This window comes from Lathamus discolor, chromosome 14 (genome assembly GCF_037157495.1).
Source record: "Lathamus discolor isolate bLatDis1 chromosome 14, bLatDis1.hap1, whole genome shotgun sequence".
Lineage (NCBI taxonomy): Eukaryota > Metazoa > Chordata > Aves > Psittaciformes > Psittacidae > Lathamus > Lathamus discolor.
In genome coordinates, this window is record NC_088897.1 from 4,170,734 (window position 1) to 4,197,978 (window position 27,245).

At 43.8% G+C, this 27,245-nt stretch overlaps 1 protein-coding gene across 1 annotated transcript; it reads right to left on the reverse strand.

Moving 5' to 3' along the window:
- Positions 1-5,549: 5,549 nt before the first annotated feature.
- Positions 5,550-27,135, reverse strand: TAF15 (TATA-box binding protein associated factor 15). The gene is made up of 16 exons (XM_065694455.1): positions 27,000-27,135; positions 23,121-23,157; positions 21,941-21,989; positions 21,658-21,748; positions 21,462-21,579; positions 18,523-18,806; positions 17,613-17,727; positions 10,864-10,898; positions 10,226-10,258; positions 9,446-9,555; positions 8,788-8,917; positions 8,018-8,107; positions 6,604-6,688; positions 6,428-6,513; positions 6,221-6,323; positions 5,550-5,926 (listed from the first exon to the last, which is right to left on the reverse strand). The coding sequence occupies exons 1-16, from the start codon at positions 27,007-27,009 to the stop codon at positions 5,887-5,889; spliced, it is 1,416 nt and encodes a 471-aa protein (XP_065550527.1). The 5' UTR covers positions 27,010-27,135; the 3' UTR covers positions 5,550-5,886.
- Positions 27,136-27,245: the final 110 nt, after the last annotated feature.

Here is a 27,245-nt window from a genome sequence, read left to right on the forward strand (position 1 = left end):
GGCATCCTGCTCCAACAGCACCAGCCACGAGCGCAGCAGGCTGGACAAAGCCCACATGAGAGCAGCGCCATTACAGCAGCAGGCCTTGGGCAGTGAGGGGCTTGTTGCCACCGCAGGCGACACGATGCACCCACAGCAGCTCTGTGACCCGCACGCAGCTCATGGTCTTGCGGCTTCCAGTGACAAGTGAGCAGCTCTGTTTACTCCCCGCAGTGTTTTGTAGGACTGTTGTGTTTTGTTTGACTAAAGCAAAAGGATGTTTTGGTTCTGCTTCAGTTCGGGGGGGGGAAAATAGGATGTGAGTTATATCTGCCTCTGTTTTCATGCCAGCTTCAACCACACACCTATTTTACAGCTCACAGGCCTCTTCCTCTTCTTTTTAATCATGCCAAAAGCTGAAGTTCCAGGAGCATCTGCTGAGTGCAGCTTGAAGAGATCCGCAGGGATCCTGTAACACATCGCCTTCAGCTGCACAGGGATTAGCACGTGGGGAAGGAAGGCGGGATTCGAAGGATCTGCATAACACGGCAAAATAAGGCAGTTGCTGAGACACGATGGGGGGAATAAACAGATGGGAGAAATGAGGAATGTTGGGGATGACCAAGGGGATGCTGGCAGAGGACAGAGGGAGGCTGGCACGGGTGAGGGCAGGACGGGGCTGCTCCTCACCCAGGTCAGCCCCGTGCTTCCCTTCAAAACAAGAGCAGCTCTGTCTGCAAACGCATCCGTGTTTGGTTCGTATCTAGGAAGCGACTGATCCATCTGCTCTTCCACTTAAGAACATGGATGATGAGAAAGTGACTGGCTGGGCTCCAGGAGGAGCAGGAAACTCCCTCCTCTGCTCATTGTAACGCAGGGAAGCTTCTGGGAGGGCACCTGCAGCCCCTGGAGCAGCCAGCTTTCCGACCTGGCATTTCCCAGGGCAGCTGCTCTGCTCCTGAGGGGATTCAGCATTCAGATGGAGAAGAATCCAGCCCAGCCTTGGAGATGCCAAATCAGAGCTCTGCGCAGGCTGCTGGCTCGGAGGATGACGCTGTTTACCCAGGTGCTGTAACCAGAGCAGTATCAGGAACAGAGGAGCTGTCTTGTGGGAAGGCGAACACGTTTCCAGCCCCTTCAGTGTCAGGTAAAAGCTCTGAAGTGGAGCAGAAGGAAGAGAATCCTCGTAACTTGTACCCTGAAACTGAAAGTGAAGAAGTGAACCCTGTGGCAAACAGCTGGTGAAGCTTTACTAACCCATAGTGGAAGAGGATGATAAACAGATCCATGCAAGCTCTGGCTGCCGAAGCATTCCCGATTCCTCAGGTTTCTAGACAAAATCCCATCTCCCTCAGATTCACACAGGTCTCGCTGCAGGCAGGCAGCTTCATTTCTAAACCCTTTCCTAAGACGCCTTCACAGCTTGAATTTGGAGGTGCAGAGGGCTCCTGGTTTAGTGCCAGCAGTGTATCCACCTGAGAACATCAGGGAGGACGTGCTGCTGTTCCTACAGACACGGGCCTGGAGCAAGGGAGCCTTGTCTGTCTATATGGGTGCGGGCCAGAGCAGTCGCCACCACGGAGTGAATCACTGCCTGCTTCCGACCGAGGTGAGCTCCGAGAGCAGCCCATAAGCACACATGGCGAAACAGCACTCCAGTGACGTGGCGCTGCTTGGAACGGCTCTTACTGTTTACCACAACCGATAAAGCAAATAGCAACACCATCACTCCTCCAGGCCAGCCTCTACCCGGAACGGATGCGACACACGAGAGCTGCCAGGTAAAAGCCTTGAGTGCTTTGCGCTAAGAGCACGTTCAAGTTGTTCTGTTCCATCCGCTCGAGGCACAGCCCCTGTACAACAGCCATTCTTCACATGTTTGCTGCCCAACAGTGGATGCAGCAGCCGGGAGCTGTAGGATGGCCCCAGGGCAGCATCAGATGTACTCACCCTGCTGCTGGAAGCCCTGCAACTACTTCAGTGTCGATGAGATGGGCAGTTGTGGCTTCCCCTGCCTGCTGTGGTCACCAACCCGCACCTGCAAGGGTCTGCTCCTCAAAGGCACAAGCAGCTTGTGCTCCCCTGGCTTCAGCCATCACAAGGGCCAAGCCTTTCTGCTCACACACAGTTTTCATGGGTGCTTCCAGCATGGTGAGTTCTCCTGAGCTGAAGGACTTGATGCGCTCAGTGAGCCCACCCAGCCCAGGGTCCTGCCTTACACAGAGCCAGGAGCAGCTGCTTGTCAGAAAGGTGCTTAGGAAAGAAGATGCAAAAGCTGTAGATGCTTCCCTTGGCTTTCCCTTTCCTGCTCAGGGGTCCTAGGAAGTCTGGAGAGGCTGCATCCAGCCAACAAGTCCTGCTGCGAACACAGCAGTGTGAGGTGTACTGCAGGGGCCGGGGCAGTTTAAGCCTCACTGGTTATTAGCTCAGAGGACAGCTAAATCCATGCATCCCTCTCTCTAGGAGCAGGGTGTAATCTAAGCGACACGAGAAGTGGATTTTAAAGCCCTTTTGCAACGTTGGGCGCATTCTGGCAGCTGTATTTTATTACAACAGCATTACCATCACCATCTACTGGAGACAAGGTCACACGAGCTCTTTGTTAGCCTGGAAATGGGAATTATAACTTCTAGCTTAGGCAAAGCAGCACGGGCAGAATGCTGGCCTCAAAACCCCCAAGATCCGAGCTCTTGGCTTCAGTCACCGCTTCCATATCTCTTCAAGGACTGTGGTATTTGAGCAACTTAAGTTGCATTACTTCTAAGGGTGAGGTGGGTTTGGCTGCATAGATCCAGCATGGAAACTATTCGGCCGTCTCTTAAATTGCTTAGCTGTAATAGTTGCATTTCATCTCCGCAGGGATCACATGCCTCTTCCACACTGGCATCCCTCCGCTTCTCCATAAAGCTGTTGTTGAGCTTGGCAAGTGCGGGATGTGTTTTATAAATAAACCACCAGCATTCCATACAGGACTGGTTTCCAAACCTAAACCCTCGCTGCTTATAAAGCGAGTTGGGGGATAGGTCGTAAGAAGAGATGAAGGAAGCAGAGCAAAGCTGTTCCCAGCTCAGACATCCCAAGCTGTCCCTTCTATTGGGATAGCCGCTCCTGGTTTTCCACCAAGACATCGACAGCCTTCCCTCTGTCTGTAGTTTTACAAGATGAAATCCTACGAGGCTCTCATAGAGGACCGCTTCTGGTACCTTTAAGCCCCAAGCCTTCCTGTGGAGAGCGCTGGCCATTAGTAAAGCACTTTGTTTGCACAGTATTATGAGTAAGTCCCTAAAACAGGAGCAGCGAATCTAACTAATACAGGGATACACCCAGCGCGATGGTAAGGCCCTGTATTTAACCAGAGTGCAGCAAGCTGTGAACTTCTGTGTCAGGAAGAGCTAAAATTCATTCAATCCTTGAAACACCGGCTTCTTGGAAAGGTTTTTACTTTGCTTTGAGCCTCAGTGAAAACTTCTCCTGTAGGCAGCGTGCGCAATGCAAAAGGACTCAGCAGAAAGAGCTGGGAGGGCAATGGTATCGTTAAACCTTCACCTGGGTTCGCATCTACAGAACATCACTTCCCAGGCCTCTCTATGAACTAATTTAACTCTCGGCACCAAAACCAACTAAAACACGTGCATGCCACCAACCTGCTGTCACCCTTTCTCTGCCCTGCTAGCTTTCTATGAGACAAAGCAGCTGGTGAAGATGTCTTCAGTCCTGAAAGCCACGGAGAACACAGGTTGTGCTTGCCTCAGTGCGGAACAGAGCATGAACAGAACAAACATCCAGTATCTTTGCCAGGCTGGAAAAGCCGGGAAGGTGGTGACAGCTCCAGCAGTTCTGTGGTTTGTGATCCAGCTGGGGAGTGACTGCTTAAGGACATTAATGCTTTTAGGCTGGGAGGGAAAGCAGGGTTGGAAGTTGAGTCAGGATTAAAGGGAGCTAGAACTGTTGCTCCAGGTATTGAATATCCCAGAGGGAAAAGGCAAGAGAGACAGCAGGGAACGTGCAGGACCAGAGTGCCTCTGCCCCATTGGGTATGGTCAGCCCAGCCCTTCCCGACTCACAGTGTGACGGGATCAAGGTGCAGCCCTACGGAGGTGCCTGCAATTGCAAGCACAACTGTGCTAGGCAAGCAACCTCAGGCAGTGACGGATCCCTTTCTGTTCTCAGCTGCATCACTGCCTTCCTCCATCACCCCATCCTGCAGCCGCTGCTCCCTCGGATCCGAGGCGCAAGAGCACCCTCTAGCCTGCTTCACTCAAACCATCACTCCAGCTAAACTGTGATAAAGGCACTCCAGGTTATCCAGCCTGGCTCGTTTTTGACAGTACCAAGTTAGGAGTACCAGGACTCAGATCTTAAACCTGAAGCAGAACAAGACACTGAATCTATTTGCCTATGATTTGCCTTCCTAAAGGCCTCCCCCATCCATTAAATTTCTTAGCATCACTAACGCACATACGCCTCCAGTTCCGGTGTTTCAACAACCTGTCCGTGATTTGTGACAACTGCACTTTCAAAGAGAAACCTGAAAATACTACATTTACAGCCACGGGTGATGCTCAGTTCGAACTTACCATCCCCGTGACTGCACACCAAGGCAGGGAGCTGGCTTACAAACATGAACAAAAGCTATTGTTTAACCAGACGCTCTCTTGGAGGCTTGTGATGAAGAGGCAGCACTGGACACAAGCTGACTGTGGCAGTGCCAGCTCCTCACACATCCCCACCACCTCTCCTCTGTAGTGTGCACTGACCTAGTCCAAGCAGGAGCTCCTGCTTCTTCAAACCTTGGCTTCAGTGCTGAATCCCAAACGCTTACAATGTGTCTTCTGCATTTGTGTCACCTCCATCTTATCTTCAAGATGAGAACAGCACTTGTTTGCATCACCCACGTTTCAAAAGCAGCCATTAAAAGGGACAGCAATACATAGCAAATCCACTTTCTAAAAGCTATCCCACTTTGGTTTTGGAGCCTGGGCTGGTCACAACAAGCTCCTTGGCAGCATGAGAACACACTGCCATCTGCCTGCTCCTCCTGAAGGCTGCAGGGTGCACCAAAGCATGGGTAGCAGGAAATGTAGGAAAGCAGGACTTGATCCTCAGAGGGAAATGAGAAAGGAGCCAGGGACAAGTCTGGGATAGAAAGTATGGACAGCAAGTGGGCCCACCACAGGATGCTGGAGAGGGGCTCTTCATCAGCGACTGTAGTGATAGGACAAGGGGTGATGGGTTCAAACTGAAACAGGGGAAGTTCAGGTTAGAGATAAGGCAGAAGCTCTTCCCTGTGAGGGTGCTGAGGCGCTGGCGCAGGGTGCCCAGAGAAGCTGTGGCTGCCCCATCCCTGGCAGTGCTCAAGGCCAGGTTGGACACAGGGGCTTGGAGCAAGCTGCTCCAGTGGAAGGGGTCCCTGCACATGGCAGGGGTTGGAGCTGGATGAGCTTTAAGGTCCCTTCCAACCCAAACCACCCTACGATTCTATGATTCTAATTTAGTACTTAGGCCATATACAGGAAGCCAGGGAGCACATAAGGAAACACATGCAACTGAATTAACTTGCACCAGTGAGATTTCACAAATAAAACAATCAGCATTTATTGTTGTATTACAAAACACTTCATATTTTGGCAATATTTTACAGTTTATCCTTTTTTCTTGTTAGGGGCCTGTTGAAAAGGTATTGGGGGGGGGAAGAAAAGAGGAGAATGTTGAAATCAAGATTAAATTTCCATGTCTTGCTTAAAAAAAAAGTCCTCCCAAACCACCCCAATCCCTCCCACCAAAATAAAACTCTAGTTTCACTCAATTCCACTATCCAAAGAGGCCATGGGTGAAGCTGCAGGCAAAACTCTGGAAATTTCACTATCAAACGCATCAAGAAGACAAACAAAACATTCACAGTGGTCTTCAGTATGGTCTGTTGCGTTGATCATTTCTGAAGTCATTTCTGAAAGGGAAATGCAAAGTTATAAGGAATCCCCTTCAGCAAACAACAAACAGTCCTTCCAGTCAAACATCTCCATACCAACTTCTGCGTATCCTTCTATGCTTGGATGGCCTCATTCAAAACCACTCACAGAACACACTCAACTGACTTCCTTCCTCTGCAAGCTCCCATGTGGAGTTGGTATTTTCACAGCACAGTGTGCACACACACATAAACAACATTCCTTTCCCACATCCCTATCAATTCCACAGCCTGTCTGCTCCAGCACCAAGCAAGAACAAAGCAAGTGCTTACCTTCCTCCCATTTTACCCCCATAGCCACCTCCCCGGTCGCCACCTCTGCCACCGCGCCCTCGGTATCCTCTTTCTCCTCCATAGCCACCTCTCCCACGGAAATCTGGAGGGGATGCAAACCAACACATCAGCCACGTTATCCAAAAGGCTGCAGGGGACATGAGCACTTTAAATGCTTCAGAAGAGAGACAGCTGTTCCCTACACACCTCCTGATGGACGGGAATCTTCTGGTCTGGGCTCACCACACTGGTTGCAGGAGTTCCTGCGAGCGAAGTTCATGTTGCCACAGCCCCTGGAAAAGACAAGGATTCCCCAGACTCAGCTGCCAAGAAGCTCAGAGAGCATCCATGAAACACCACTGCCCAATCAAAATGACACTTACGGGTTAGGACAAACCCAATCACCATTTTTGGGTTCCCCACTTCTACCCTGGAAGCCCCCACCTCTTCCATATCCACCTCGTGAACCTGTAGACAAAATTATAGTCAGAATAAAGGAGGGGAAGTGTCTTTGACCTATACATGAGAAACATTTATTAAGGGCTGTCACTAGCTTCAGAACATGAGTGATGGACTTCACAGGTGGAAGAAGTGTTTAATGTAAATATATCCCCCAAGACAAGCCTCTGAAACGATATTAGCAATTCTGGAAGAAGCAGGGAGTGCCAAGGACAGTAAATGGTACCACGGTAGAATTCAGCATCTACCAGCTGAGGTTTTACTAGCTAGAAGACTTGGACAAACAGAAGGTTCAGCCACAACCAAACCTCAACAGCATTTGATGTCCTGAAGTTGAAGTATCTGCATAGCTGAAATACATATGCCCATAGGGACACATTTCTAAGTCAGGCAGATGGGGAAAACGAAGAAGCAAGGATAGCACGTGGCAGCCAGAAAATGTTGCTCCACCGTGTATTTATTATATATTCTTTTTCAGCCAGAAAAGGAAACCTGATCCACTTGAATTGCCAAAGGGTAAATGTAAACCTACTGTGTGTATTAATGAAATTTCATAAAGATTTAACAATGTCTACCCATCACATATGGCCAGGCTTAGTCACTGAACAAAAACCACCCCAAACTGTCTGGATTTATGCCAGGATGCATCTGACAAGCACAGGGACACCACAGTTCTTGTTTTGCTGCAGCAAAACACAGTAAGAACTTTTATACCAATTGAAGTGCTTGAAGAATCACTTTTGTACCAGTCTACAAAACTGCCTGATTTAAGAGCTAAGAGTTGTTGACAGCCACCACACAAAGCATGCTTCCTATAAAATGGTAATTAATATCCAATGGGCTACTCACAGAACTGTATTATGAAGAGAATCAGGGAGATATACATCCATGTAATTGAAGGAGTCAGACATCCAACTGCTGCTCTAAGTCAGTAGCAGTTGAATAATTTACCTTGCCTGATACCATCTGGAAACATCAGAGTATCTCAAGGCTTTGCTGTAATGAGTAAATATACTCACTGGGAATTCACACCTATATATGTGGAAACTGCACAGCCTCAACATCCTTGTTACACTATCTCTTTCAAAGCAATGCTGAGACATGATCTGGAGACTCTCCAGTTCAAAAGGAAAGTGTAAATTCTGTGCTGTGTGAAAGAGATTACAGATTTCAGTTTGGTGTGCTTGGTTCAAGCCTTATTATTCCCTTTCATGGCAGAATCCCAAAGGCCCCTATGCTTGATGAATCACTGCTTCAAAGTCAAGTTTTATAAACTAAGAATAGCTAAAAAGCATTTAACTATTAAAAACCAAGGATTCGACAGATTTCAGTCCCCACCTCGACGTCCACCACCTCCACCTCCTCTCATGAATTCAGGCCTTCTAGTTGCAAAAGAAACTTTGATAACATTGCCATTGAATTCTTTTCCTGTGGAAAGACAGGGAATGAGAGAAAGATCAATACAGCTCCCAGTGGCACAGCAGCAAGTTCAGAAGCACAGAAGTGACTTGCACATACAGAATGAATGCAAAGCTTGTAAGACCCTCCTCAAGTTTACTGCTATCAAAGAGTATAGCTGTATTTTTGCACCAAGAATGCAAAGTTATATATCAATATATTTCTGGGATCTGCTGTCATCCTCCACTGAACCCACAATTTAAGAAAACACTTGTTCTTCACTGCATATATTGTATGCACATATGCATATACGCATATATTGTATTGCACTTGGCACAAATTGTCAGAGCCATCCCCAAAGTCTAAAAACGACACCACAGCACTAACAGTATCAACACTAACACTGTAGGAAACCCCTCCAGCTGATGGCACAGATTACAGCTCTGCTGGTCTGAACAGGATGCAACATGATGCCACCTCTCACACTTGTGCAGGGACGACTGAGGTACAGCAGCAAATCTGAACGGTTTCATTATAGATTTTTGGTCTTAATCACAAGCTGCTGTTCCACCAAATGAGAAAGGCAGCACACAGAAAATAATAAAAGCCACACAACAACCAGCACAGGGCTCCCAATGAGGCTATTGATTTGCTTCTTCAACTGCATGTTACATTCATAAATAACCAGGAGAACAGGTACTCTCACCTACCATCAAACCAGTCAATTGCTGCTTTAGCAGAAGGAGGGTCATCAAAAGATACTGTTGCTTCTCCCTTTGGTTTGCCTGTATCCTTATCTGTATAAAGATTTATCATAGGTTTGCCAGTCTTTTTGTTGGTCTGAAAAGAAAGGTTGTACACTTGACATAGGAGAAATACTGGTAAAGCTAGTTCAAAGCTAAGTATCACTAGAAGGAAGATTCTCCTGGAGCTAGCCTGCGGAAGCAGATGCTTCTGACTGAAGGATACCGACTGGCTGTTCTCCAGGATGTAATGATGGGCCCAGTTTTAAGAGAAAAAATGAGGTCAAGTGCAGGAAGCCCTGATTTAGAATCACAGAAACAGAAAAACCAGCCACAGAACACAGAAGCATACGTGCTGAAGTACGGGGGTGGTACAACGGATGGAGTGTCAGTGTTAAGGGTTATAAAGACTAAAGAGATGTGAAGCTATCTAAATGTCACTGGAAAAAAATGGTGCTAGTGCTGCCAGCTTACAAATGAGCTGTCATCTGGGAACCCAGATAAAAATACTATCTACAACTGGGAGTCAGAGTGAGCATCTGCCTTGAATGATACCAGTACTTTTCCAATACACTAGCTCGGCAAGTTCTCTTTCTTCTTACCAATGATTTCTCATTTCACATACCTTTATGATACCAATTTGTTTGAAATAGTCTGCCACTTGATCTGTTGAAACATCCTCTCCGAGTCCTTGCACGAAGATGGTGTTGTTATCAGAGTTGTCAGACTCTGAATCTGGGACAAAATAAGCTACATTTACCATGCGTTTCTGTGGTAGCAACAAAAGCAACATTTAAAGCTCAGGTGTTGGATGGTTTAGTGAGAGGTGTCCCTGTCCATGGCAGGGGGGTTGGAACTGGATGATCTTGAGGTCCTTTCCAACCCTAACCATTCTATGATTCTATGAAATAAAAGATGAGCTGAGAGCATCATTTTGAAGTTAACACTCTCAATTTCCAACACACATGCACAGCACCTACAGATGCCACAGTACATCAGAGACAGAGTACATTCAATAGCTGACCAGCATAGCAGACATTGCTACCGCTGAAACCCAGGACAGCCACACACTCAACTTATCCATGGGGCCAGGACATCCAAACCCATCAAAGCAGCCTATGTTTTAAATAACTCAAGTTCAGTGGAAGTGTTATGGCAGTGGAAGCAGCTGCTGGGCTCAAAGGAATTCAAAGTTCATCAGCAAATTCTTACTTGCTCCATGAAAAGGCAATCCAAAATTCATGTGTGCTTTCACAAAACAGATTACTCTCAAGGAAGAGAAGCTTTAGTTAAGATTTCTTTTGAGCCATGGGAACTGTAGCCACATCCATCTTTCTAGCAATACATTTTAAAAGCAGTGACCTAAGAGCTACAATGTACTCCCACCCACTGCCTGATTTCTTACCAGCATCTGATCTCGGTCCATAATCCCTCTGACCTATGAAAGGGGTTTAAGGGGAAAAAAAAAAAAGAAAAGGAAAAGGAAAAAAAAAAAGACTATTTTTAGCAAAACATTTTCAAGTGGCTTTTTTAGAAACAAGAAAATATTTAAAGCATGTAATGCAGCTAAGATCTAAAACATTAACCAGAGATTTAGAGGCCATTTAGCTTAAAACGTTCAACAGAAGGTGTCTGTAGGACATTAACGTGTTCTTTAACTTGCAGCATGTGGCAGTTGCCACACTGATGCTGTGCTGGTGTTCTCTTGCTGGTTGTCACATCACCAAGCAGTTTACCGCTTTGTTTAAGTTTTTACCTCTACAACCTTTCTAAGAAGCGTTTGTAACGTAAAAGAACAGAAACAAAAGAAAAGAAAAGAAACAATCCGGTGAACGTCACTGTCTCCACAAATTCGTTCATGCAATTTGACAAAGGAGAAATGCAGTTTATGGCTAAAAGTTTGGCTATTTAAAGAAACTCATGAACACACCAGCCTCACCGAAACACCATAATGCTTCTAGGAGATAGTAACGAGATATTATTGGTGGCTTTTAGATTTATAAAGGATTTCCACTGAAACATTTTTGGATACTCGGCACTTACCACCGTAATTTTTGAAGCCACCACGGTCACCACCACTGCAGAGGAAAAATTGAAGAAATGATTTCTTCCTTAAGTCTCTATGTGCTGAGCCCAAGGCTCAATCTACAGTTAACTGATCACAAGCTGAGAGTTACTGTCTGGCAGCTAAAGCACCATCTCTAGGTTCTCCTCACCACTCATTCACGTTCAAAGCTTAAATTACATGAAAGTGAATAAACTCACTGGAGGAGAGAAGCCCTGAAGAGTATTTTAAACTAACCCACACACATGTCGTTGCTTCAATAATTTCTCCCATCCCATAAGGCAAAAGGACTGCTATTAAAACCTGGGCTTTCAAACAGACACATTATTTCATGAAGGTTAACGGGCTTCAATTGTGGGTGTAATTGCTCCTTTGGAATAATCAGTGCTTTAGGACTTCCCTCCAAGTAAGAAGAGCTGAAGTTAATTAACCTCCATTGTAATGCATTTATATACAAGGGGCAAATGATCAGTATCAGCCATTCTCTGAGAAAGGGTTTGTGGGGACCTACTGTACTACTAGCACTTGACATTACAGAGAAGGTGTGTGTATGTGAGCTTCAAAAGCAGAAGGCCGTGAAGTTTTATTTCATTCATTCTGATACCTGTGGCACAAAATGTAGACCAAGTTAAGAGATTACACACATCACTTTTCAAAGGTTAGAAGGGGGCTTGAAAGTCTAATTATGTGCATGAAAATAAACCCTCACTCTTTTCAATGTCAATGTTTGTACTAGCAGGATTTTTCACACCAGCATTTGTAAGTGCATCCACGTTATGAACATCATATAACCAGTATTGAAAGCCTTCAGGAAAAATACGACCACTGGGTGGTTTAGGAAGTCAAGAAACAAGCATCTGAAAGTCTCATGCTGCTATGTACAACAGCCCTGCTTGCCTCCTTGACACAGCAGGCATAGCTGCTACCTTAAGATTAGGCAGCTCACATCATCCTGACAGCCTTCACACTCAGCAGCTAAAATAAAGCCAGCATAAGTTCAAACCATGATGTGGAGCAGCTACGGAACTCCTGTGCTAGTATGAGTAGCCCCTTCACCACTGTGCTTCACAACTAGAAGTCACTCCAGGCTTTGATTCAATCTATCTCCCAGCATACCAGAGTGCGACCATGGGACAAGCACCCCAGCAAGAGGCAATGGTATAAAATTAGGGAGTAACTTCTTGGCACGTTGTGCATCTGCTTTCTGTTACAGCAAATGCAAAGTGATGAAGGGAAGGTACTGCTTGCTTAATATTTATGAGGTAAAATCTGCCCCAAGTGAGGCATATAAAAGAAACAAGGTTTTAACAGCTATTATCAAAGCTGGGTGAAGAGACACATTCTTTGAAGGGTGACTGATACTCTGTAGCAGTACATAAAAAGACTATTAGATGTTTGCCACAACAGGCTGTCACTTTTACTGGGACTTCTCTTATGCAGTGTCATTTACTCCTATGTAACTCATTCTGCTCATTAAAGAGGTAAAATGACTAAATTCCACATGCAACATCAGAGCTGGTCTTTAGTCAAGGCTGGCTATTTTCAAGGACTGATGATAAAAAACACAACAGTGATCATAAAATTGACTGTAAATACCTTTCTGCCACCTCCAATTCACTTCAGCTAAAAGAAAAACTTGATTATAACAATTTTCAGTCGCATGCCTGTTCTTCTAGGATTTTAACTCAGAAATAACAGCAGTGAATACATCAACTGTGGAAACATTATTAAAGCCTTCCAGCCCCAGATTATGTCCCCAGTTCATCAGGAGAGCATTACCCAGAACATTTGTTTTCTGATTTCTAAGTATACATCAGCCGAGCCATAAATTAGGACAAAATCCAACAATCTAAAAACATACAGAAAGGTTGTGATCAACACAGCCAGGACTTCACAGGGTTTTGCTGGGATGCTGAGGTAAAAACGCATGCATCACAATACTGAGAAGTGATACAGAGCTGGATATACACAATGTAAAGGAGGTCACACCAAATGCCTCATTTGTAACTTTGCAATACAGCAGTTCTGTACCCCACACTAACAAGTGCAATCCACATTTTAATTAGACTTTTTAATTAATGTCTGTAGAAATAGGGTTTTGCCCAAGTATGCTTCAGCATGGCATCTTCTGCTTAGCTTTGACTCACCAACCCAGCAAAAATCTGTATCAGTTCAGTGTCAAATACCTTTCATGACAGATTAATGCTCTCGTCCATTTTTAAGTCAGATCTCATGTGTGATGTGCAGTGTGTTCCCTTCTTGAGATTGCTGGGCACAGCTACCCAAGATCCCCAGGAGGCCCCTGGATATGCTGCAGCAAGCAACTCAAACACAGAAGCTCATTGCAAGCATCTCAGATTCACCTCTGAGACCCAAAATTTAAGTCTCAAGCTGACTGAATTAGTTCCCAACACCATCGTCACAGAACATGTGGAAAACCTAGTATCAGTGCTTCACTTTCTACTGCTTTACCATAGACCAAATAGATGGGCAACCAACTGGAGTTTGAACACCTTATGTTAGAATCATGAACAGGCAGCTAAAATGCAGCAATGTCACCAATAAAGATAAGTAACTGAAGTGCAAGCAGCCCGAGTGTCTGTGAGGCACCATTCATAGGGACAAAAACTTGCTGCTATGAAAGAAACACCATGCAGTGTAGATGTTCTTTTCCCCTGTACTTGGTCATATATTTAAACATCACCTACCTGACTGTAACTGGAGCGCATCTGAATATTGCCTACTTCAGCTGGGAATCACTCTAAGTTAAAGGCACAGTTACATGGCGAGCTCAACACTACAGATACAAGAAATACCTTTTCTAAACAGCAGAAGCAGCACCAAGAACTCAGGCACCAGATTTCAGCCTCCAACATGGATCTGTCTCGCCAAGCATGTGGGAGTTGCACGTAAGAATGTATTTTTACAAACAAGAAAGGAATGCTCAGTGCACCCATAAAGTCACTGGCAGATGGCTTTTTTTTCCCCTGCCTGTATTTATTGCCTCTTTTCATGCTTTCCCAAAGTCTATCTATAAAAGGCTGAGCTCAAGCATGAATATTACAAGTCAAAATATTAATTCTGAACACAAACCACACTTGTAAAAAATACCTCCACTTGCACTAAGCTGTAGTTTCTTTTTATAACAATAAGCTTATTCCCACTCATCATAGCTGATACCACACTTAAGCTGCATAGGTAACTTTGATTTATAGCACATCAACATCAGTTCTGCATGAGAGAATAAAATCTGCGCTGAACAAAGTTGGGATTTCTATGACAAACCCTAACACAACCGTAAATCCTCTTCTAAACTGCACCTGTGTCGTTCCACCACACAGACTGCACAAGCTGATTCAAAGGCAGAGCTTCTCCCATTTAATCCCCAGACTCTAAGAGAAGGGCAGTGTCACAGGTACAGCTACCGTGAAATGGTAGCTTTCACGGAAAGCCCAAATGGCTTTCTCAACATCAAAGAGCACAAACCTGCTTTGTATTGCTCCTGTATTTCCTACTTAACCTGCCTAACCAAAACAATTCGGTCCCACAACCACAATAAACTATTAATTCCTTATTTTTTCAGATGAGGACTCTAACAACAAGGGAACTAACCCTACAAGGAAACTTGGAAGAATAAGTGGGTGTAAACCTGCATTCTCCAGAGCTGGTGTACCTGCTTTCCAACCAAAAGAGCTCAAAGAGGAGACTCTTCTACTGTGGGTTTAAAAAACACAGAAAAGATTTTGCTTCTTAGCCAGAATACAAATGAGACCACGAATTTTTCAAGCTTCACAACAAAAGGGTGACAAATTCTACTGAAGCCCCCAAAGATGTAATTCAAGGCCATTAAAAAAATACCTGAATGATCTGAAATCCAGAGTTACTGAGATTAAAAAGTGAACATCTGACACAGAAGAAAATGATTGTTCTCTATTGTAACATCAGCTACAGAATCTGAACAGGAACTTCTCAAAAGGTATTTTCCTGTCAATGCTGCCTGACTTTGCACAGGCACAAAAGAAAAATGAGTGCTGAAAGCATTCATTACAGTCCATATTCAAATCATTCTGGTTTTTGGAATAACAATTCATACCTTAACATTGCCAACAAGGTTTTAAAGTACTTTTAGAAAGGTTATTCAAATAAATTTAAGCTCTTAGAATTTAAAAATGTTAACTGGATTTTGCCTCGAGTATGCCAGAATGATGTTTAGCACTTGCACACTGCTCCGAAGGTTCCTACATGCAGGGTAGGCTTATACAGGCCACTGCAACTCACACGAATCCTGTGGGAGAACTGATGCTGCAGGCAAAGTCAGTGTCTCGCAAGTGCAGGATGATGCTTGTAAGGGGGATGCAGCACCCAGCACGACAGAGCAGGTTAGGCAATACAGCTGTAAGAACACCAACCACTGGGTACAGCTCTTAGAATGAGCGACAAGCTGCAGCATGTTCTCCCTGTCCAGACAAAATCTTTCTTGCTTGCTAACACAGAAGAGATTCCTTTGCTATGGTCTTGAGTTAGCTATTAATGTTTTCAGTAATGTCAAAGAACAACTTACTTCTATGTGTGTGTATAGACAGAACTCAGTTACACAGTATTTTCTAAGCACTATGAAATTCAAAGCCTACATGGTTACAAGTATCTGTGCAGGCAAGATTTTTAGACAGATTATTTCCTAGTGGCTACGGATTCATGATACAATGTTAAGCATTAAAAAGTGATCTGAAAAGCTAACTAGCTACTGGAGATAGACTTGACATTCCTACACAAGCTTTTAGGGGAAGGGAAAAAAGAAAAACCCAGGGAAATAAACCCAAGAAACTACCCTGAAATCCCACACTTTCACAGGACTAGACATGATTTCTTACCTTATTAAAAGTTATTTTCCTCTTGATTATACAAGTTTGGTATTTGATTTAAACTCTACCCTTTCCTATGAGGAATGACTTTGGTAAAACATGTCAGAAACAGAATTCTCCATCATAATTACACAGAGAGACTGAATAAATATATATGACACTGTCATTTCAGAGACATTTCACTATAAACAGCCCCAAAGACTGCATCACTTAATAGAACCGAACAGAATTCCTACCAAATACCTTCCCACTTCGCTGTATTTTACCCCTCACTTCTCCATTCACTTCCACTCTTTTGGCTTTCCACTGAAGAAGCCAAAAGTGGCTTTTGTTTTGACCAAAAGTGGTCATAACAATCCGTGTATTACCTACATGGACATGAGAACAAGATTTTCCTTACAATTTGGAAAAACATGGGAAGAGGCTTTATTTTCACAGACATCAATTTCATTTACTTCAACTTGCAAAGACAGAAGTTTGTTTCAAAGTGATAAAATCTACCAAAAGTAGGTTTTCCTGAAGCTCACATTTGAAGCTCTTGTTGGAAAGGGCTTTTGAAAGACCCAGATTTTACCACGGGAATATGGAAAACCCTCATCCACACAGAAAAGCTGATTTAAAAGCAATTGTTCAGTTTCAACTGAAAATTAATTTAGAAATTACTTTGCTGGTTAAGTTTCTATTATATAAAACCCCACCAACTCTAACATGAAGTAAGTATTAACACACACTTGTAATTACGCTACCACCCCTAATCAGGAGAGGTAGGGTTCACCTATGTCATTGAAGCAACAAGTCACAAAGCACAATTTGGGACCACTTTAGAAACAGGCAAATTTAAATTATGGTTTTAAAATCAAGACTTTAAAACCAACCAAGTCTTAACGCACTGTTGGATTATTTTCTTTAGTTAAGGTCGGTGCAGTGTTGTACAATTAAGAGTTCTTTGTCTGGGGTTCCAGCAATAACCCACAACCATGCAGCCTATTAAAGGGCAAGTGGTGTCAACAAGCAGTGCTCTACAGCTCATTGGAAGCTCCCACGTCCTTACTTTGCATCAGTGAGCACCCTACACCCCCAACCACTTCTCAGAGGGAATGAAAGGGTAGCAAATTGTGATAGTTTATTAAGAACTGTAAATGTCATCTGGCCTAATGCAACTGGATTTAAAGCAAAGGTCCCATACTCTGGCCTATGCATGAGATCATCTGCATGCACTACATCAAATATGTGCATAAATTTTCTTGACAGGAGCAAGGCCTAACACAACGGCAGAAGGGGCAACAGGGTTGTCAATATTTAAAATCTACTTAAAATAAATGTGTTGAAACTGACAGCTAAGCCAATAATACAAACTGTATTTTAATAGAAGTTTAAACCGAAAACCACCCTGAACCACAAAACAATCCAGTAAAGAACAAGTAATGCTTAGGAAGCAAAAAGATACTTAACCACCCTTAGTGTAATGATTTGTCACTGTAAAGTCAAAACTTCCCTGCTAAAATGTTAGCTACCTTAGCTATGAATTGTGTAAAACCTTCTCAATCCCTGGCTGTTGCTTTTCTTCTAATTGAAAACAAACTGTTCCAGGTTTTACAATGTCTTATTTTAAGGGATGGGCTCAGGCAGTTTGTGTATTGCAACTCATGCAAATAAAACACAGCTACATCTCGTAATCTAAAAGCTTTTCCTAGGCAAAATGTATTTCTGTGCAGTGCAAAAAGGTTTAATTTTAGAAACCTCCCATTTTTAGAAATCTAAATCTGAGCCACATTAGGAATAGACATAACAGACAAAAATTAAAGCCGCCTAAATAATAAGAAACAAGGGTAGGGAACTGCAGGCACAGGAATGAGATCACTTACCTATATCCAGACATATGACCTCTTCCATCCATGTCATATCCCCCTCTACCTCCTCCCTGTGACCCGCCATATCCTCTATTATCTTCTCCATACCTACTCTTTTCACGACGATCATCTGGAGGAATGAAGAGAACAAAACATGAGTGAATTGTAGTGCAAACTGCAGTGAAAATTCCCACCCTACAGCTTTTCCTCCCCTAGTCTGCCACTTAAACCAGGAAAGCATTAACTCCTAAATCTCTTCACAAAGTAATGGAGCAAAGTTTGCGTTTGTTCTGGTTCTCTCTCTTATCTTCCAGAGCCACAAGATATCTCCAAATGTAAACACTGTTCCTCACACTCCATTTTCCAATGTTAAACACATTGTCTAAAATATACTTTGCATTCTACTTCCATATCACCTTCCCAGTTTGCGAAAGGCATCACTGAAGACAGAAAAAGGATAAAGAGTGTGGGTTGTGCCGCTGGTGTGAAGTTACTGCAAAAAGAAGGGTCGATCTTAAACTTCTCATGTCCTTCTATCTCAGAATTCACCTACACAGCATAAAGCTGGAATGCGAAGTGCAAAAGCTCTTCATGACTGATCAAGACATGCCACCTTCATGTAGGAAGAAGGTTCAAAATGGCTTAGGAAGAAAATTCCATCTACATTTTGCAGAACTCGGGGATATGGACTCCGCGAGGCTGCCTCCAACAAACGCAAATGCAACAGTTTTGGGGCCCCAAGTTTTTCATCTCTGCATAATGTTTTGAAAGTCTTCACAAATTAAATATCCCCCCAAAACAACAACATGAAAAAAGAGTTTTAACTATTCATTAAATCAACTGCCCGTGGAATGCAACCCAACTATTCCACAGCATTTCTGCTCAATTTTACTAGCCAATACTGAACTTAACCTGTGAATTTTACCTTGGCTGTTGTGGCTATAGCTTCCCTTCTGAGACTGGTAGGATTGCTGAGAATGGCCATATGAGCTTTGGTGCTGGTTATAGCCTGACTTTTGGTCATATGAGCTCTGGTGGCCATAGCCCGACTGCTGGTCATAAGAGCCCTGGTGGCCATAGCCCGACTGCTGGTCATATGAGCTTGACTGCTGGTCATAAGAGTCTTGGTTTTGTCCATAGCTTGACTGCTGGTCATAAGAGCTTTGGTGCTGACCATAGTTTGACTTTTGTTCATAAGAGCTTCTTCCACTTAAAATAAACAGAATTGGTATTAACAGCTAAATGTTCACAGAACAGAGAGCAAAATAATGGCTGAAAATTCATGACATTGCTCAAACTTCCTAACCCCAGTTACCTCCCAGCTATTACTGGCATACAGATAGGAAAGTACTGTGTTCCACCTCTGCTGGGATGTATTTGGCTTCTGACAAAAACAAGCTGAAAACTGTACACTACCAATGCTTTCAAGACATTCTCCATTTCCACTGTAAATGTAACTTATGAGCATCACTCGCTGTACGTACCCCAGTGCAACGCTGCTTTCTTCCCTCTCCCAGTAGCATGACTACTGACGGATACATGGGCTGATGGATAGCCCAGGAGCTGCTGAACAACAAAGCCTTCTCTGCAGAACTGTAGGGAACACGCCTGCTGCTCATATTGTATTATGCAGCTCATACCTGCTGCCTACGAAACAGAAAAATCCCCCAGTTTTGCTTTCACTGAATTGCAGCTTATCTTTTCCTGGGCTTTCTACCATTTGGCCAAGAACTGTTCTAACTCTTGTGATATCCTCCATCATACTTGTAGTTCTCCTCAGTTTAGCGTCATCTACATCTACTATCCCACCAACTTCCGTCAGAAACATTGACCAATATCACATCTAGGATATTCCAATACAACATGGCTATACATTCCAAGAGGGAGCTGTAACTCTAACTAGTAACAACTTCAGAGCAACCACAAGGAGATCTCACCTACACCATGCTTCCCTTGTAGAAACAAAAGTGTTGTAAAAATCTAGAGAATAGCTCCAGTTGGGTTATCCTTTCATAACAAGACATTAGATAGGTTGATAGAAATTGCATCCAGGAAACAATGGCTGTTACTCACACCTTTGTTTTCCCCCTGGGTACATAGCTGTGGCTTAACTGTATTGTTTTTTCAGCAACTGAAGTTAATCACTAACCTCTGCCACCCTTTCTTCTTTTCCTCCTCCCTGCTCCCACCCTTTTCCAAAGGACAAGGCACTGTGTTTGCTCCTCTCCAGTCTTTGGCAATCGTACTTGCTAGCCAAAATGTCTCAGAAAAGCAAACAATAAAACCTAAGAGCCTACCGAGAGTCTCCACTAGCTTTCCAAAGCACTCTAAGATGAAGTCCATTGGATTCAACCCATCTCAAAATATCCCATCAGCATAAACAACCATCTAGTCTGCTCTGTCCCAGTCCTAGCCTAGATCTTAGCTTTAATACAACTAACCCCAGTGGCAAAGAGCTTGTGAAGACTTTTTGTTAATATCTTAAGAACAAGTAAGCTCCACTTTGCATCATATGGAAAGAAGCATCATTGAGAGCAACCACTATTTGCTGCTTTTCCTTCCTTACCTCCCTTAGGAAGTGAGAGCCACAACTTTGTGGCCATCCTCTTCAAAACTGTCATCATTTAATTATACAACTTCCCCTTACTTGTTGCAACCATACATTGAAGAGTTCCCCTCCAAGGTCTCTTTTTTGTTTTCCTGATCAAAACCAACTTGTTGGAGAATCTATACTCTATTGCATTTTTTCCCCACTGGATGTCAACACAAACCCCACATTATTGCCTAGTCCTTTGTACAGCTCTAAAATGCTCAGAAAACAAAGCAAAGCAAAATTTAACCACCTACCAGCCTTTGTTAGGGATGTGTAAAAGACACAGGGAATGACAGCACCTACTGCTGACAAAGTCCCTGCTTGTTCGTATTAAGATGTTTTGTAACAATAACTACAAAAGCAGAAAGCCAGCACAGATTTGTTCAAGTCCAGACTGTTTCATCAGCATGCAAAAATACACAAAAATACCTGGACCTTGAAAACAAGAATGAGGTTTAGTACAGACTGTATTTTAAAGGCCGCATGATCCTTAATACAGACATAATGCAAGCAGCAACCTTGGGGTGTATGCACGAAGCTTATAAGTTAGATAACAAAGGTATTCAAGCAAAATGTGGCCTTGTAAGTCGTTAAGGGCAGCTGGGTTGTATTTTCCAACACACTTTCAAAGGTGTATCATTAATCCTCATGAAACTTACTGGAGGTACAATATCCCTTACAAGAAAAATACATCTGCAATAGCTTGAAGTACTGAATCAGAGTGCACATTTAAGTTACTGATGAGGATATAAAAACATGTTTCGAGAATCCTACTTGGTTGGAAAAGATACTTCTTGAATGACATTTCTGAATCCTTTCCTCTTCCTTCAAAAAAAAAAAAGGCATTCTAAGTCAAATAAGAAGCCTGCAAATCAAAGAACAGCTAAGAATTTCCTTGCTGACAGCTTATTTGAAGTTAATGAAAGAGTTTTTTAAGTTCATACAAAAGAACGTGACTGCAGAGGTACCTGATACATCTTTTTCCTAATCAAAATACTTTCTACCAGGTTCATTCTTCATTTTAGTCACTATCCAAAGACTTTCTGAAGTGTATCTCCCCATACTCCTTGACTTCAAAACAACTGTATCCCATCCTTCTTACACAAAGAAATATTCTTCCTTTTCCTCCTGCTCATTCAGGCATTAAAAATGTTTTAAGAACATGGATTTTCAGATGTTTGTCATTTTTTTAGCAATGAAATTTGCTATAGCTGTAGTTAAAAACATACAACTAGACTGTAAATAGATCCTGTTAATCTCGGCCTCCTTACCCTCTGGAAGACCCTTTCTGCTGCCCCTGACTGCCATAAGACTGCTGGTTGTATGAGCTCTGATTCTGATTTTCATAACCGGATTCATCATCGTATCCCTGGGAATCTTGTCCATAACCTGGGAATGGAGGAAGAAAATTTTTAGTAAATATTCACCTTTTAATTACTGCCAATGAATGTAACAAGCTAGCCAAACCTGTTTGATTTTGTCCATAGTTCCCATGATAGCTTCCATAGTTCTGTCCATAGGAGGAATTGTCTCCACTCTGCCCATAACCAGAATATCCCTGTAATTTCAAGAACGTCCTCACATAAGTGTAACTTCCAACAGCTAATTACAGTTGTTCTTTACTAGACACAACTGCACACATCAAGTTGAGAATGGATTTCTTCCTGGCCCACATATGGTCACTCAGGAACAATTAGTTTTACTCAAGGAACATCTGCTATGAAAGACATGATGGGTTTTTTCACCTTACCTGTGCTTGGCCATAATTTTGACTGCTCTGATTGCCATAGGACGAATAGCTGTAAGAGAAAAATGCATTTAGTAAGTGCTGACAGTGCCCTCCACATGGATTGGAAAGTAAAGGCGTTGTTGGTGTTAAGTTTCTTTTCATTCCAAACCAAGTGTTTAATCCAAGTACTGCAGTTGTAGGCATATTAGAACCACGTCAATGAATTATTGGTTACCACAGTTGACTGTCAGAAGGCAGAAAAGCTTACTCTAATCTCTGCTCTGTTTCAAGTGTAAGTTTAAAGTACATAAAAGTCGGGATTACTGTCATTTGACATTCTTCAGAATTACAGAAACTGCTATGAAACCAAAGCATTTTAAGTTTTGCAGCGTACTCTTACGAAGTTAATTTTACTTTCATCGGTTACTGTCAAGTTGGTATTTGTTGGACTATTCAGCAATATCATCATCAAAACCACACTCGCTTGAGATTATACTTACTTGTTACGCTGCCACTTTAAGACTTCGTGAACAGAGAACCACCATGTGCTGAAACTCGTCTCATATTCAGATATGAACTCAAACTCACACAGTGCTATACACATAGAACCTTCTGACTTTCATTAGCACAGTCAGTATTAGCCATGATTTTCATACTTCCATAAAACCACTTTTGTTTCACCAATGGAAATAACCCCCCCTCCCCAAACTTGAGCTATTTCATGAGCAGGCTTTTAATTTTCACAATGATGAACAGTTATCAGATGGAAAAGTGAAATTCACTTCTATACAAGTATAGAAGTAAATCTAGAAGGAAATACATATGTATATTCTTTACATCTATATGGCCCATCATCTTTCCACTTTTATAAGCTTTGGCTAAAATCTTGAACAGCTTAAGGCAGTTACATGAAAAATATTTCTCTATATTCATGCCAGTTCCTAAGTTCTTTCAATGTCATTCCAATATAAACCTGCTCATTGTCTTCTCTTCAGGAAGATTTTTAACCCTGGTTTGTAAGATATATTAATAAAGGCCCAGGGCAGCAAGCTTTCTGCATCCATAACTCCAAGAACATATAAACACTTTGTTATGCCTGAAGAGTCAAACATCATGGTGGGAATACTAAACAGCCTTTTATTTTGCAGATTTAATTGCTAACAGCAAAACATGTCCCCCCCCCAGCCACACACACACATACCTCTGCTGGCCCCCAGACTGACTGTAACTTCCAGAATCTAGAAAAAGAATTAAGTTATATTGAGAACTTAAAATGAACATTTTCTTCTTCTACTTACTGTAAAAGGAAGAAACCTGGGGAGAAGGAAAAAGGTTCAAGTACACTGGATAATGCAACTGCTTTCCATGCAGAATGAGACAGCTCCCTCTTTATTAGCAAATGCTGAGACTGGGAAAACAGGAGCACAGGGTGCAGGGAACACAACACAGGAATGGCCACTTTGAACTTTCTTTTAGAAGGATCTGAATTCCATTTTCAAGGAGTCTCTCCAAACATCCAGGCCTGTAAAACCCCCTCTAATGGCTATCACAGACAGTGCCATCACCAGTGAACAGAAACAATGCAGCAGCTTTAGCAGTCAAACAAAGCTAAGCAGGTCAGTCCTACTCAACCCCTTTTTAAGATGGCATAAGAAAACTGCCTAGCAAAGGGCAAAGAGACAGACAGAATATGGAGATGTAAAATCAGGGATGCAGGAACCATGATATTTCCCTTCCCTCATATTGCAAAAAGAGAAACATTACTGATAGCTCAAACCGTGCAGGAATAAATTCATTCACACGACACAACATGCCAGGCAGGCATTATGGGTATTATTTCCAATATAAACATCAGTTATCAAGGATATTTATTCTAGAAACACACTGGAAAAATATGGATTTCAAAAGATGACCTGAAGTTAAAATGAAAATCACTGAAATGGTTTGACTGGTTGTATTTAAAGTACAGCAAACCCCAACTGCCTGCTAGCTGGAATTCAGTAGGGTGTTTGTCTTTACTTATCAGTGTCTGTTTATCATGCTATTTTAGCTTGTTAATCTCAAAATGATGGATTTCCTCATATTTTTATGTCTGCATGTATCTAAATTTTGTAAAGCAAATTCTTACAATTCTGTGTTAAAGGCTCTTACTATCCAGGGGAAAACACACATTCCTACCGGTTCAGCTTCCCAAAGCAGCAAACAGATGCAGGCACCCAGAACACACACACATTGCTCCATCAACCTTGGACCCTTCAGAATTCAGGCTGCCACGAGCAGGCTCCATCTCTTCAGAGATACCCTCACACCCCCAAGGTGCTCAACGCCCCACCAACTTCTTAACTACACAGATTCCATCCATCTGCTGCCTAGGAGGGAGTCTCAATTCTCCTCTTGACATTCTTGCTTGAAATTCCCACCTTCTTGTCAAAACGCAGACAAGAAGGTGGGAATTTCCCTTTCTCTACCAGCCTGTCACTCCGGTAACAGCCCTGCAATTCTTCTCTTCCTTTCAAATCACTTCAAGGACTTGTACAAATATTGTGGTGCTGTGGTCTAATAAAAAATGTCAGGAACGTCTCTGCTTTCAGCCCCAATTTCAGTCTTTCCCCAAAGCTCTGTCTCTAACCTCTTAAAACTGACTGAAAAGCTGAAATCAAGAATTAATTACAATGCAAGATAACTGTCATAAACTAGGAACGACTACAACCATTTTCCAATCAAAACACTCCTCAAATTCTGAAAGCTTGTTCATTACAACCTCTGGTTATAAATCAAATCCTATTTACACATATACTTAAACACGCGTGTACGTAATTCCAAGACGAGGGTATCACCTAAGCTCTTCAGACATGAAGCATCATTTTTAATGCTAAAGTATCTCCTTGAAGCAACACAAAGCAGCAAATTTCATATTCTGCAAGAGAAAAGTTTACTAAAAGCTAAGATGAGATGAAAGAATGTTTCATTCCACACATCCTATACAGGAGTTTCACTCAGATGTGAAACATTCTCCTTCTGCACTGCTACACAAAGATTTCATTGCCTTTTCATAATGAAAAGCAATTAAGAAGCCAACCTAAAAGTCCAGCTCCAACATGTTGAGTGTTCTTAATGAGACGAAGGTCAAACGTTGATGTTATTTCAATTTACATGATCACAAAGATGAGTATTAAATAGGTAACCACCTCCAAACCTCTGGTTTAACTTGAAAACTTATATGCCATTAATGCCGCTAATTAAAAGAAGGAGTATTAATGGTTGTATCAAAAAGAACTCTTGACTAAAGGATGCAATTAGCTATAAACTGAATGACTATATTTAATCTCCTTAGCTTCTCACTTAAACTTCTGCCAAGCCACAACATTTGGGAAAAACTTTGGAAACAACCACATAAGGAGCCTGTAAAATAGGAACAGGCAGAATGGGAGGATTCTCCTTTATTTATACAGCCTCCACTGGATCTTTTAGCCCACAGGCTTCTGATTGGATTGATTTTGGTGGGCTCCATGGGGACAAGAGACTGTTAAGGATTTTTGGAAACAACAGATGGTTTATTCTGGGAATTCCTGGATATACAAACACTTTTTCTGCACGTTTAGAAAGCTCCTAGAAGAATCTCCTGTGGATGAAGCGGCGCATAGCAGAGCAGTCACCTTGCACCAGCCAGGACGGGTGTTCTTCTCAAGACAGAGGAACCTGCCGCGTGTATTTGAAAACTAAAGTTCTCACACACAGCAATCCACATGAAGCAGCAGCGTTGCTTTTGTTGTATTCTCATCAGAGAAAGAACCTCATGTTTGAACACCACCATAGAGTCAAACCAGAGGAGAACCTCAGGTGCTTGACTGCAAAGTAGTTGAAGGCTGGGAAGAAAGAGGTTTCACTTTACTGCCAGACTTCACCCATTTAGGGAAGGATTCATGGTCTGAACTCATTTTACAGTGTCTTTGGACAAGCTTTCTCCTAAAGGTAAAGAACTGTTCCTTGCATCAAAGGATTCCTTAAACATACCTTGCTTTGGGTTTGTTCTCTATCATTCATATATGTACATGTGAGACAACACTAAGATGGCTCAAGCCTAACAAAACATGGCTCACCCCACAAAGCACTTACAAGTTTGGGGAATTCCCACTCCCATTCCGGAATACACTACCTATCCACGGCTTCACGGGGGCATCACTGCTGCTGGGACCTCAAATGGGATGAAAACCAGCAACACGACGTGCTTGCAGAAGGCCCAGGAAAAGCTGGGCTGCATCAAGTCAGCTGGGACAGCAGAGCTGCTGTCCCCATACCCAGCTAAAGGCCTCCGCTGGAGAATTACAGCCAAATTTAAGCCCACGGTAGGGGGGCACGGAGCTACCCCCTTCATTGTGCTGCTGGCTAAAGCAGAGCATAGAGCAGATGCAGCAGATACTGGAACACAAAGGTGGGTCCTATGCTTGGGGGGGGGGGCAGGAAAGTGGTGCTTGCATTCCATATGGGAAGCACACAAACCATGTGTGGACAGTGGCATCACCGAAGGATGGGTCAACATCACACACTGGGGGGAGGACACACAGCACAAAGGGGGACCATGAACCTAAAGGGGGGGCTTGCATCTCACATGGGGGGGGCATGAACCAAAATGAGGCTCACCTCCCACGTCCTGGGGAGGGAGGCACAACCAAAAGGTGGGCCCCACAGGCTGAGGGGGAACCCCCTTGGGATCCCCCCCCCCCATTGCGACACGGGGGGGGCGTGGCCAGACCGAAAAGGGGCGGCCCTGGGAGGGCAGGCGCAGGGGGGGCTCCAGGGGAGGGGGCGTGGCCTCGATAAAGGGGGCGTGTTTCCCCTCCCCCTCCCCCCCCCCCCGGAGCGGGCGGTACCCGGGGGGAAGGGAAGGTGTGAGGGGTAGGGGGGAAGGAAGCACCCGCGTCTCCCCATAACATGGCCGCGGCCCTCTCCACACCTGCGCCACATGGCGCTCGCCCACCCTTCTCCGCGCCCACGCCGCCACACCCGCGCTTAACGACAGGAAGCGGAGCAGCCACCAGCGGCCCCCTATCCGAAGCCTGGCGGGCCCGGCAGCACCTACCCGAAGCCATGGCGGCGGCGGCGGCCGGTAACCGGGCTGGAGGGCAGAGCACGACGGAGGGACCGAGCGCCGCGCCAGCCGCGCGCACACTGGGGCACCCGCAGCTCGCGCGGACTGCGGGGCCCCGTAGCCAATCGGCGGGAGCGGCGCCTACCACTTGTGTGGGGAAGTAGGGGTGGAGGGGAAGGGCCGTACCAAGTGAGCGCGGTGGGAGGGGGGGGCGGTGGTGATGGGGGTGGCAGGGGG

Coding starts and splice junctions, on each gene's coding strand:
- TAF15 (XM_065694455.1), bottom strand. Junction 8,108..8,787: donor AGCAATTGACTGGTTTGATG/GTAGGTGAGAGT, acceptor GTCTTTCCACAG/GAAAAGAATTCAATGGCAAT. Junction 6,514..6,603: donor GATTGGGTTTGTCCTAACCC/GTAAGTGTCATT, acceptor TGTCTTTTCCAG/GGGCTGTGGCAACATGAACT.